The 13,420-nt window shown below is 37.7% G+C and overlaps 1 protein-coding gene across 4 annotated transcripts; it reads right to left on the bottom strand.

Annotated features, from left to right (window-relative positions):
* Nucleotides 1–246: 246 nt before the first annotated feature.
* On the bottom strand, nucleotides 247–13,253 carry LOC109033534 (short-chain dehydrogenase/reductase family 16C member 6). Of its 4 annotated transcripts, none has more exons than XM_019046200.2 (7): nucleotides 13,109–13,253; nucleotides 10,046–10,210; nucleotides 8,496–8,831; nucleotides 5,801–5,930; nucleotides 4,733–4,853; nucleotides 2,342–2,461; nucleotides 247–1,472 (listed from the first exon to the last, which is right to left on the bottom strand). In XM_019046200.2, the coding sequence occupies exons 2-7, from the start codon at nucleotides 10,178–10,180 to the stop codon at nucleotides 1,400–1,402; spliced, it is 915 nt and encodes a 304-aa protein (XP_018901745.1). In that variant the 5' UTR covers nucleotides 10,181–10,210; nucleotides 13,109–13,253; the 3' UTR covers nucleotides 247–1,399. The 4 variants fall into 4 exon arrangements, with proteins under 4 accessions (XP_018901745.1, XP_018901746.1, XP_018901747.1 ...); XM_019046201.2 differs by lacking the exon at nucleotides 13,109–13,253 and adding an exon at nucleotides 10,550–10,695; XM_019046202.2 differs by lacking the exon at nucleotides 13,109–13,253 and adding an exon at nucleotides 10,452–10,588.
* Between the last annotated feature and the right edge of the window lie 167 nt (nucleotides 13,254–13,420).

Below are 13,420 nucleotides of genomic sequence, written 5' to 3'. Positions count from 1 at the left end.
CGCTAAAATCTTCAGTGTAATCTCCTGCAACTCACGGTCCTACTTCATAAAAGTTTGTATTCAAAATATACACATTTTTCAGTTTGAATGAGTATATTTGACATTCAAGTACATTATACTGTTCATTAATATCATGTTTTATCAGTTTTTTATGATTTTTATATAATTTATATTTCATTGATTTCAATTCCATAACTACGCATTTAAAATTTTGAAGGGAAATCTAGAAATGAAGCCGACAATGAGTTACGCACCAAATAAATTAAACTTTATTCAATCATTAAATAAGAGCAAATATAACCTTAAAATTAAATAAGCAGTAACAGAAACAATCATTTTACATTGCAGAACATTGACTACCTACAATAACTTATTATTGAACTATTTACACTCCCTTAAAAAAATAACATTTATCCGGTGATAGATTGCTCCAAGAGGGAGACACGCAAAATTTTAATAAGTCTGAAATACATTAATCACTTACATCGAGGTGGTAATTGTGGAGTAATGATCCATGGTGAAAAATTATGATCACAGTTTTATTTAAATTAAAATTTTAGTCAGTTTTAAATACACGTGTATCAACATTAAAGTTTAAGGATTGAAACTATAAAGTACTTAAACCCCCATTTGCACAACTTATGCCATTTAAACCTATGGGAAAGGATCAATAAATAGCAGTGGCGAGGCGTGATTGATCGATTATCGATATTTCCCCATTTAAAGCTATGGTAGGAAATCGATTATGAGGGTGCTCGTTGCGAACACCCTCTTTATTGATCCTTTTCCATACGTTTAAATGGCAGATCAATCAATAAATCGCAAAGCACGCCACTCCACTGAAGAACAGGGTGTTCGCAACTAACACCTGAATAATCGATTCTTTACCATAGCTTCAAATGGGGAAACTTCGATAATCGATCATTCATGCCTCGCCACTGGTTTTAAGTTGTGGGCGACTTAAGGCAGATACTTATTAAGGGTCATTGACACCCCGGATACCCTTTAAGGAACGTAATTGTTTCGGCACTTCCGTATTTTAATCAAGTCCATGCACGCTGTGCAACTAAACGTATGGGGTGATTTGCTCGTATGACGATGAAAACCTTTGAAAATATAGCGACATCATGGCTAATAAATGAAATTTAAAAAGGCTAGAGTTGCGATATCAAATGGAGGGAATATTATGAAAACCTGGGTCTCGTGAACTGACAGTTAGGCTCATAATATCACAAAGTTTAGCCTTTTTAAGTTATTAGCCTTGAATTTTTGCTCTTAGGAAATTCTTCAGTGTTGAATCTAAAAGCTGCTGCAGAGTTCTGAGAGAGACGAGCCGTCCTCGAAATATTTCACATTGAGTACATATGGTCTGATTCATTCATGAGATTTCCGTGTCTTTCTAGTCCTTTTTGTCGGATAGCTCAACTTGGAATGATTCGTACCAATAGTCTGATGCAGGTTGCGGAATACACCTGAAAACAAGAGGAGATGTTATATCGTTAGATTGTCGAGACATCGTTGTAAGATTAATGAAATGAGTTAATTTCTTTTTAAAATCAGTTGCCAGGATTTAAAATATTTTTCTTTGCGACTTATTTTTCATGTGAAGTAAAATTTTCAATCAGCAATTCTCATTTTCTTATATAATTGAGGTTTAAAATTTAAATTACTTACTATATCTCATCAATACCAAAATTGTATGTCTTTACCATTTCCAACTACTGCCCTCCTATTTCCAAATTAAAGTAAAATATTTTACCTCTTTATCTCTTACTGTCAGCTGACGAATTCTAGGTACCTTACAGCCTTCATATATTTTGGAGCCCATTAATTTTATTTATGACCAGTAACGTCATTTCAACAAAACATTAACGGGGGAGGGGGGTGGCAGGTGACCTAACATGACCCCGAACAGGATACCTAAGTAAAGAACTAAATCAAGTTTTCAGCAATTTGATCAATTTTTCTCGTTTACCTAAGGCTTTTTGAAACGCAAGGAGGGGCAAGGGGGGCAATCGCCCCTCTGCCCCCACTAAAAGACGGCACTGTATGTATTTGGGAGTATATCTGTCTGTATGTCACTGCATATACGTGTAGGAATATAGATTTGGACTCATTCGCGAAATAAAGATTGACCGGCTTTAACACTTAAAAAAGATGACTTCAGTTGCTAATTTTCGCCCTATTTCTCTTGAAAAGTTCACTGAACTCTGTGCAGTGTTATGTCTATATCACGCTTCATGGTAGAAAGCTTCGCAAGCACTTCCTCTTACACCTGGAATGCAAAATTTAAAATATAGGTATTTTTCCGTTTTAAAATTGATCGTTGCTCGGTACTTACTTTACAGCAAGGCACAGCGCATAAACATAGAAGGGATATGCAACGGTGTGTTGGTTCTTCTGAATCCCACTGACAGTTGCGCGCGCCACGTCTTGTAATGACACTGATGGCAAATCAGTTCTAGAAGAAATAAAAATATCAAGACAATGAAATAAATCAAATAAAACAGAACATTGTTAGGAACTCATTGTAACAAGGGAACATTCGTTGCAACAAGAATACTTCCACGTCTGCTGCGGAAAGAAAATTGTTGTTGTAACAAGGAGCGATCATGAATAAACAAGGGGAACGAGAAAGTAAAACTGTGTGAGGTGGGCACGCATTTTATGTGCTCACCGTGAGAGCGTAATGAAAACTGTTGCGCCTTCATTTTTGGTGCATGCAACACAGGTACCACAAATGGAAGATTAGTCACACGTTGCACCAAGGGGCGAAAATATGAGTCGTTTCATCGCGAGCTGCTTTATGTAATCTCTATTTTTCTTTAAAAAATAAGTCTTGCACTTGGTTTTATCGTACTCGGTTAGGGCACGTTCACATACAGTGATTTATCTCAATGAACCACCAGACAGAGTGAAAAATTGTAAAAACCTTAAGCAGGCGGTCTATCAACAAAATATCAAGTAAAGGATGGACTCGTGGACCAATCTTCAAATTTCAGTTATAAGTGAGATATTATGTTGATTTGCGTTCGACGGAATCAATTTCCCACTTGCTAAAATATTAAAGTCTTCTTGAATAAGATTGGAAACCTTTCCCTGGTAAAAATTGGCAGTAGAATCTGTGTTCCAAAATACCATAGACCTACAGCCGGCTGTAAGATGCCAATAGCTTCTATAGCCGGATGCCCAATCTCTTATAGCCTTTCATAGCCGATGGCGATTAAGCAACAGCCAGGCGATAAAGTGTATGCTAATTGTTACTAATTACGAATGCTAGGACTTAGTGAGTTTTTGGACTACTGCTATCGTTTTGGGCCGTAGTATCTTGATTTATTTTGCGAGGAATGCTCCGTACTTTTGATGGATGCACATGCCTGCCATTCCTAATATATTGAAGCGCCTTCAGTTTCGTATGATACTGTGCAATACCTCTGGCGTGAAATAGTTGCTTCAAGCGCCGCGCCGTGGCACGCTGCGGCGCGGGAGGCGGGCAGCCAGCGCAAAACGCGCATCGGCGCCTACAAACCTAACAGGGATACTTCACGCGTTGCGCAATGCGTGAAGTATCCCTGTTAGGTTTGTAGGCGCTAGTGCGTCGCCGCCCCGCTTTGTGTTAGGCTCTAATATTTAATTTGGCGGAGTCAGCGTCATTCAACTCATGATTTTGAAATGTTTGCACATCCTGTGTGGATTATTCTCATTTTAATTGATGAAAAAAATATGTATTAAAGGAAAATATAATGTGTGTTACGTAAATATTAAGGTGGCTCCGTACAAACTTAAGAATTTCCAAAGCACACGAATTTCTGTACAATTTCTAATAGCCTTTTATAATCGATGGCGAAAAAGCAACAGCCAGGAGATAATGTGTAAAGCCCGGCGATAAGAACTATAGCCCGGCTGCATACTTTTTTATCGCTTCGTATAGCCCGGCCGTATGATTTTCTCCGCATTCTACAGCCAGCTATATGATTTTCTGTAGCCAACCTTCTTTAGCCAGCTATAAGAATTCCTATGGTATTTTGAAACGCAGCTCTTATCGCCAATTTTTATCAGGGTTAGCAGTAATTTGAGTGTACTTTGTTCTCTTCTCAAAGCGCCTAATTTCTTTCTCACACCTTGAAAGGTTTTGTGTGTGAAGTAAGAATAAATAAATGTTTTTAAATCAAACCATAGATATAGGTCATACGAATAATTATGTTGTCACTTATCGATGGTGCGTGAGTTTTTTTTTAAGGAAGCAGTTAGATTTTATTGATTTAAATAACAATTATAAATACTAATATTGTATCTTTGAGTTGATCTTGGACATTTAATATATCGACGGTGAAAGTCGGCAATCACATAACTCGGTTTGCGACGTCGCAGACTTCTTGTCATACTTTATTTTTTAAATGGAGAACTACTCAACGGCAATTCTTTAAAACTAGTCATGATTTTTCTTCTCAATGCGAAGAAAATTCTGCAAAAACTTCAAGAAATAATATCAATTTGTTCTCCTTTAAAAAAATGACGTAGAGGCGGAGATTTTCAACACCGCAAACGAGTTATGTGATTGCCGACTTTCACCGTCGATATGTAGCTTGCTCATCACTTATGCGAAACATTTTGTTGAAAAAAACATAGGCTGAGGGTACTGAAATTTATCCTTAGTATAGTTATGAATGGAACCTTTTCATTATGAATGAGTCATTGAGTACTCGTTTAAAAGATAATTTGAGAGGCTTACTTGACTTCCCAGTGCTTGACATTGATAGGACTTGAGTCAATAAAGTACGGATGGACGACTGTGGTTTTGACGTTGTTGTTCGGCATTTGTTTCAGTTCTATTCGTAAGTTCTCCATCAATCCTTTAAAAGATAAAAAAAGGAGATTATAGTAAAAGTCAGCTTTGTTAAAACCTCCTTTTTTCTTCTCTTTTCTTCTTACTTTTTTAATAAATGACAGCTTAGTGCTCATTTTCACTCCCCAACATTAAAACTATGAAAAAAATCAATCTGAAGAGTTGAGTTGAGCATGTGTGTTTCTGTTTTGACTAAAGTCAGTCTCCAACTACACTCCTCTTTTTTAATAACCCTTTAATTTTCCTGGACCATCATTAGGTCAGTCGTTGGTGCGGTCATAAAAAATTATTGGGAGGAAATTTTTACTGACTAATTATGGCGTCTTCTCCTCTGTTTGAGTCCGTTTACAAACTTTTGGAACTGTATCTGTGGCTGTGGGAAACATAATCTCAGTAAAGATATAATTTCTGGCATGAGCAAAAATCCCCTTCAAATTAGCGGTTATGCAAATCCACGTAGCAATTGTAGATGAATATTTATCACTTGCAATTTAGAAGTTACACCAACGCAATATCTGTTAAATAAAAAATCCGAAAACCTGAGGTACAATTTCTTGTTAAGTTTACTTGAGTTTACCTAATTGAAAACTCATCATCATCTTTACTCTTCAAAATTTGGTACGTGTGCCTATGAAGAAATTTAAGTGATTTAAAAGCTTACTTAATTTTTACACACGACGAATGCAACTGAGGCGGTACACATTTTCAACTGTATGTAGATACCGTCACATATACTATTTTTTTAAAATTTGAAAATGATTCCTTGCCGAAGTTTATGCTGTTTACAAACACCTGTGTAATCATAAGGGACATTGAAAAGTTCAGCATTCGTTGTCAAAGTCAAGAAAAGTAATGACATTTCTTCCGTCGAATGAGTTGGGAAAAAAATTGCTCCTATTTTTCCTCTCTATAATCGTTCTTAAAACTATGACTAATCGTCGTAAAAATTATTACCTGTCACGCCGTATTTTGTAGCTGCGTATGTGGTCATGTTAGCCGCTTTTGTGTGGGCAGCTATCGAAGAAATAGCGCAGATGTGTCCTTGATTCCGTTTTAGCATTTTTGGCAAGAAAGTGCGTATACTCTGCAAATCAAAAAGTAAGAGTCGTAAAATATGTATCTCGATTTGCGACGAGGTATTTCTTGATTTTTAAATTTCTTGTCGTATTTTATTTTTTCCTTTTTCACCTCCTCATGGGAACAGGCGAATCTTTACAACGAAGACCAACGAACATATTTTTTTGGAGATTTTATGGATCTTTACTCATCCTGTACAGAATATTCTATGATATTATCTGGCAATATTATTCATTGACCTTCTAAATTAAAATAAATTAAAGAAAAACATTGGAGATGTCGAAACGTTGCAATCGAGATAAGTATAAGCTTTGCGACTTTCACGATCGTTAAACACGTGTGTGCACAAGGTCACTTTGGTAACGTTTGTCAAAACCTTGCTGGATTTCGGCTAAAAATAATATGTATGAAACGGGCACATCTGATAACCCACTTCATTTGAGATCGCCTTTGCTGTCTTTTATTATTCTTCATAATCAGTCTTTCCATTGGAAAAAAAGTTCGGCTGCCTCTAACTTTAATTTTATTATCAAAACAGTAAATAATCAACCGAAAATGAGTAGTCTTTGAGTTTGATCCGCGTCAATGTCTCGTGGTAATCATCAATAATCTCTCCTAACTTCGCAGTTGAAGATGGATTCTCACGTCTAGCGCAAAGAATTCTGAGTATGACCCATGTGTTTCGAAATACTCGAAATGTTATTCCCTAGCTCTATCATTAAGGATTTTTTCGTCCTAAAAATTAAGTCAAAAGTCATGTTTAAAATGTTATACCATTGATAACACATTGAAAACCTCGCGTTTCTTGAAACGAAACATCAAGTTTCTTACGTCCAATTTTAACGAAGCGCTTTTAAGTCGAGCAATTAAGGCGGATGCGTGCATCACTAATTATAATGAATCCAATGTAGAGAGACCATAGGATGTGCTTCCCATCTCCATACGGATGACGTCATACATCTCGTTTCTTACAGGGCGATAGCTCCGTTGATATTAGAAATTTAGCGTTTAGACGGGTATTATTATTTATCGCTGATCTACTATAGCTTAACCATCAAAACGCGATTCTGCGACTAGCACAACTGACTACTTGTAAAAAAACTGTTACTATTTCGTTTCTTAGAGGCATTCAAAGAGAAGAATACTGTCTAAGGTAATAAAATAGGTAAAGAACCCACAACTGAGCATAAAGAATTCAAATCCGCAGTGATGGCAATGATGAAAATTACTCATGCACCGCACGCCAAACTCCACCAGCTATTCGACAATAGAACGTATTTATGCTAAAAGAAACTATGATCATAGGCTTTCCATGCTACATAGTTCCTTTTAACATGAATACGTTCAATAATACGTACACGTGGACGTTGAATCGTGCTCAATGGACCTTCATAGGAGCAATTTAATTTAAGTGGTCTAAGTAACCGCGTCGCCGATTTTTTTCGTTCTTGGGTCCAGAATGCAGTCGCATAAAACACTGTCGTGAACTCATGAGTTCTTGATTGCCTTGGCTTTGAAGTTTCCTCCTCGGTGGAAGTTGACCAAAGCCATAATTTTTTTTGTCTTCGAGAGCACTCAAAAACGATACAGACTTTTACTACTCTGGCTGCTTTTAGTTCCATGGTGATATACAGAGACGGAAGTTAATTTTCTTTTTTAGGTAATTCAGTTTTAAATTCTGAATGAGATTTTTTGTATATCCCGTGATATTTCCCCAATTTTGATTTTTCAAATTTTTCAAAATCCAAGGATGACAATCCGACACGGTTTTTCATATTCACAAACGTAGAGGATACGAATTCACTTCGCCAAGAAACCTGATTTTACGCAACATCTCAATTTTTTCAATTTTTTGTTGATTTTTAGACATTGCAGCAAATAATGTTGAAAGGAAAAGAGAGGGAAACGAAATCAAAGTTGCGATTATTTTTTTAGGCTCAATGTTTGACTGTCGCCCCTTATTTTCTAGGCGCCAAGGTAGGGGCACTATATAGCTACATCTAAACCTAAGATTTTAAAAAAAAAAATTATTTCGCTCTATAACTTTAAAACAGAAAAGTAACGCATAAAGCAAAACGCTTGGGCAATCCCCTACCCTCGCCAATTCTCAACCCACGTTCCATCCTTCATACTGCTGAAACTCATGCGGATATACTGCCGGACTACGGAAAAACGCCGTATGAACCTTTAAACGTTGCCAGATCTCCTTTAATAAAAACCAAATTCACTGGAAAAATTGTTAATATTTTTGTCAAATTTTTCAGATAATTTGTTCGCAATTCGATCTAAAACATCTAAAAATTTCACAGAAAAGTATGCATTACTTTCCTAAAAAATACATGTTTAATTCGGAGAAATGTGGCAACTCTCGAATGTTCATACGGCGTTCTTCCTTAGCACGACTGTATTAGAGGTGCACGTGCATAAGAGACGCGTAACGCTTCAAGGCTGTGACCGCAAAGCGGTTAGGGGGGTCAGGGTCTGCCCCCTGGTCTATTAAAATTGACCAAATTTGCCGCCAAAAGGCGCCTCTGCTCTCAAACCTGAGTTAATTTGTAGTGAGTGAACTTACCCAGAAATGACTTTTGAGGTTGACGTCGAACATTTTCTCGATGAGATCGTCGGAGGCCTCGAGGATGCTGTGGCTGGCGACGATGCCAGCGTTGTTGACGAGGATGTCGACTTCACCCTGCTGGGCGGCGATCTGCTTGGCCAGCTCCGTCCAGGCCTCCCGGCTGGCCACGTCGGCCTTGTAAGCCTTGGCCGCCTCGAGCTTGAAGTCCCGGTTGATTATGGACACCGTCTCCTGGCAGCCCTCCTCGTTGATATCCACGCATGCTACTGTGCAACCTTTCTTCGCCAGTAGAATTGATATCTCCCGTCCCAAGCCTCTGCCAGCCCCCGTTACCTGAAATTCCGAGAATGATCATAACATGAATTATCTAATTTTACCTTGAGAATATCGTTGAAATCGGTATGTTGATTTATTCAATTTACACGGGAATAGCGGTTTGGTGATCCAGCTTGCAGAGGTAGATCTGATACCCAAGTAGCACAGATTGCAATAAGTAGCAATTGTACAGTAAAAATAGTGCAATTCTACTGAGTGTTGTGTATATTGCCTAGCTCTTATTTGAAGGGGCCCATTGAAACTTATTGAAATAAGTTGCAATGTTTCACTGTCTTACATATTTCCTATCTTTCTGACACATAGAACTCATTTTGTTGATCGTTTAAAATCGGCATAAATCAACTAAATGATGTAAAATTTTTGCAATGTAATGGTAAAAAATTACAATTTTATGAAATCAAATTGCGAGTTAATTTCAATATTTTCGTTGCACTGTGCTACCTTGGTAGTGCCACGTTTTAGGTAGTTACCAGCCTCTCCATAATCAGTGTTCAGTCCTGCAAGGGGAGGTGGCTGTTTTACCTGAAGCGAATTTTATTTTGAGGTGTTTGGAACTACTTTTGCGCTCAAACCTCGCACCGCTTTATTTGAGGTCGGAACTTCCGATTCGGTGACCGACGAATCCCAACGTTGGTTTATGATTTTAATACCGCTTCGCGAGGTGGTCCTAAAGTAGGTTCGACCTACCGAAAACCAACGGGTCCGAATGATGAATCAGTTGGCAACGGTGTCCATCAATGTTGATAATTGATGAGACAGAACTGGACAGAACTTCGCAAGAATGTGCAGAAATCTGAGTAAAATTCGCTCCAAAAAGACCATTGATGCTATTCTGGGACCCGGAAGCCGCAGTATTCCGTGTACCTTGGAAATAATTATCGTTTGTTTAAGCCAAACATTCAGTACTCCATTTTGATCGAACATGTCAAAGGGAATTTTCGGTTCGTGATACCAAGCGTTCAAATCATAAGACAGAAACTTTTTTTCAGTTTGGTGAAGTTTGAAAGCTCAATCTTACAAACCGGACGCTGAGTTTGACGAATCGGAAGTTTAGTTTGATTAGCTGAATGAGTCAATGCAAATGTAACACCCGCCGGCGATTTGAACCTAACTCGAGGTTATAAGTAAACAAATGTGCTTCAGAAGGAACATAAACTGAATGAAGTTATTTTGTATCGGAGAAATTGATCGTTTTTGTTGCAATTACTTACCAGAGCAAGCTGACCTTTCAGTGATTTCTTTGGCACTCGCAGGAAGCCAAGTAATTGAAAGATATACACCAAGAAGGAATACACTGAGTAGAAAAATCCAATGATTGATTTGACAAATAAAACGGGATAGTTCATCGTGGCTCAGGTCAAATGAATTCGGAAAATCTGTGAAATTTGAAAAAAATATGGGTTAGCATGGTTTTTTTAGAAGGAGGGGGGGGGGAGCTCTAACCGAAAAATGAAAATTAATAAAAGAAATGGCATTTCAAGCCGTCGTATCTTCCTTGCAGTGCGAAAATGAGAATATTCAACTTTAGAAGGCAATCTTTCTTACTTGAAAATACAATTAGACCTTTGAAGTAAATAAAAATCTTTAAAAATTGTTGAGCAACTATTGTGAACCCACAGCATTTGTAAACTATGATAATTGTAGGATGGGAAGGAAGGCCACCATCTGATAAAAAAAATACCACAGGAGGAAGCTGACGTGAACAATCAACCTACTGAAATAAAAACATATAAAGCCGGTAAGAAATAAAAAAGCGGAACAAACGTGTCGGTACGCATACTACAAGAATCTCCCGATTGGACTAGGAGGTAAAAGTTGAGATGAGCTCCCTACGTGACGTAAGTAAAATTCGCTTACGTCATGACGTGCACGTAGTAGCAACAACTACTCTATTAAAGGTGAGTTCCGAAGCGTGCCGATCTGCCTTGCTAGGGAAGAACGCCGTATGAATATTCGAATGCTGCCAAATTTCTTCGAAGAAATATTTATTTTTAAGGAAAGTTACGGATATTATTCCTTGAACTTTTCAGAAACTTCAGGTTAAATTGCGAAAAAAACTACCTACAAAATGAAAGGAAAAATATTGATACGTTAAAGTTACCAGGAAATTTGTGTTATTTTAAAAGTAACTTGGCGACGTTTGAGGGCTCATACGGCGTTTTTCCTCAGCGCAGTGGCACTCAACTTGCGCTCTTTAAAGCCGCAACTTGACTCACTGGGTAGGCGGAACAAATTTTGGAGCCAACACAAATTACAGGACCTGATTCAGGCCTTAATTTCAGCATGTGTAAATTACGTTGGACATTTTTTCCGATTGTTGTCCCCCCCCCCCCCCGGGCCCCCGTCACATTTGGTCTCTTTTACCGACCCTTCCTCATCCACCTAATAAGTGATGATTTTTAAATTGAAAGTTGACAGTTTTCGTTTCAAAATTACTTATGAACTTACGTGTTATTACTGTCAATGCGATCCCATGGACCTCTAAAAATGGTGATATTTTGAGAAAAGTTGTTCGATACTGATAGGCGATCATTATTTCGATGCATGAAACTGTTCTTATTGGGACTTGAAAAAATTACCCGGGTAATAGGAAGCCAAAATAATTTGCCTATTCAGTCATTATAGATTGATTTGCTTATATGAAGGTTTATAAGCTTCTTGCCCATTTTTCTAGGCTTCTAAATTCCAATCGATGGGATATAGATGATTCAACGAAGGTTTGCAATGCATCATCATCGAACAACTCAAACGTAATCTCCCGCTAAAATTTGCACAGTCCCGATATTCCATCGTCTATATTCAGGAAGATATCCATACTTTTTTCGACCAGGCCAAAATTGTATTGACATCAGGGAGATTCGAGAGATTTGAAAAATATCCACGCAGAAGAACCTTTTCTCTCAAGGATTTTCCGTGAACAATTTCCCAAGATAATATGGATTTACGGTAATGGGTGAGCATCAAACAAAGGAGGTGTCGTGATAGCACTGGAAAGTATTTTAGAGGTCACCATTATCTAATCTGTGAGTGGATAAAAATGTGCAAGGTGCAGTACCATGTAATTTAATTCTATCTTGAATGATTAATGAAAAGAATGTATTAAAATATCAGAGAGCAAGTTCGATCTCCTGACATTAAAATTAGCGCTCGAGCGGGTTAATGACCATAACCGCGACTCATTATTAGCGAGAATTTTTCAGAACTTCAAGTTGGAGAGCTTTCAGCCCGAGCAGCCTCATAATAAGCTAGACGGACAACTGCACCAATAGCAGTCTTGATATTTTTTTAAGCACACCGAGTTAAATCGGCCTGCATAGTTTTTTGTGTAAATGATGCGCTTGTCTTCTACTGCCGTGCTAAGGAAAAACGCCGTATGAAGCTTCAGGCGTTGCCAAATTTCGATTGATAAAACACGAATTTCCTGGTACACTTGTGAACATTTTTCTTCCAATTTTTCAGATCATTTTATTCGCAATTTCATCTAAAGTTCCTGAAAATTTCAAGGAAAAATATCCATATCTTTCTTCAAAAATAAACATTTTATCGACGGAAATTTGGCAACTCTTGAATGTTCATACGGCGTTCTTCCTTAGCACGGCAGTCTAGTCCTTAACTGCTGCTGATGATTTTAGATTTGTGCCTCTTAAAATATTCTCTGTTCATGCCATTTCAAAACTGTAGTTAAAAAAAGTACTGATTTAAAAAAAAAAATTCAACCTCCTTGGAGTGTGGTGGGGGGAGCAATCATCTTATCCAAAAAGCCTACTGTTGTGTTTAACTACATTTCAAACTGGAACTATCGAAAAAAGATAGTCGGTGTAATTAACAATGTCAATTGATATATATGAACCATTTTACTCATCAACAGCCTCAGAATTACGCTTTCAATAAAAAAAAAGAAGAAGAAGAAACGATAGACATCTTCAAGGTTCTCTGATGCTTGGCCCCTTAGTCTTTAAGGCCCCAAATTTCCATGACTTAAAACTTCTTAAAATACATCCCTCAAAACAATATGTTTAGCTCTTAACTTCCAATACCTTAATTACCTATACTTATAAAAAAATAATCTTACTTCTCTAAATAATAGAAAAAAAATACAAAAAACAAAAAAACAAAATGAGTCTATAAATGTCCATGATGACCCAAATTTAATGCATTTTTATGAAAAAAGAATCGATCTCATGACTTTGTTACTGAAGTTCATAAGAGCACTGACATCTACCAAGTATACTAACCCTCGTATCCTCGGAAAAAGTGAAAATAAAGGTACTTACGTTATAATCCTATAAAAATAATCCGTCTGAGAGAATCCCAAGTACACTTAACGTAAACGTTCAATTAAAAATCAGATCAGAGCGCAACTCGACCGGCGGCGGTGGTCAGTGCGCGACTCGAGGTGGGAAGCATGCGAATACCATAAAAAAACTAGAACCGGCTCCGGGCGCCAAGGATACATCTGTTGTTCCGCCGGGCGCTTCCTCCAGTCCACTTGTCTCTCAAAGTTCAGAGTTGATTTTATTATTTATTATATTACTATAATTACCACGCGCCAAGGCCGGGGCCCAGAACTAGTTTCCGCGGCCTAA

The sequence above is a fragment of the Bemisia tabaci genome, chromosome 4 (genome assembly GCF_918797505.1).
Source record: "Bemisia tabaci chromosome 4, PGI_BMITA_v3".
In the NCBI taxonomy this organism is placed as follows: domain Eukaryota; kingdom Metazoa; phylum Arthropoda; class Insecta; order Hemiptera; family Aleyrodidae; genus Bemisia; species Bemisia tabaci.
The sequence above is the reverse complement of the archived record's forward strand: the minus strand, read 5'-3'. Positions and strand labels throughout refer to the sequence as shown.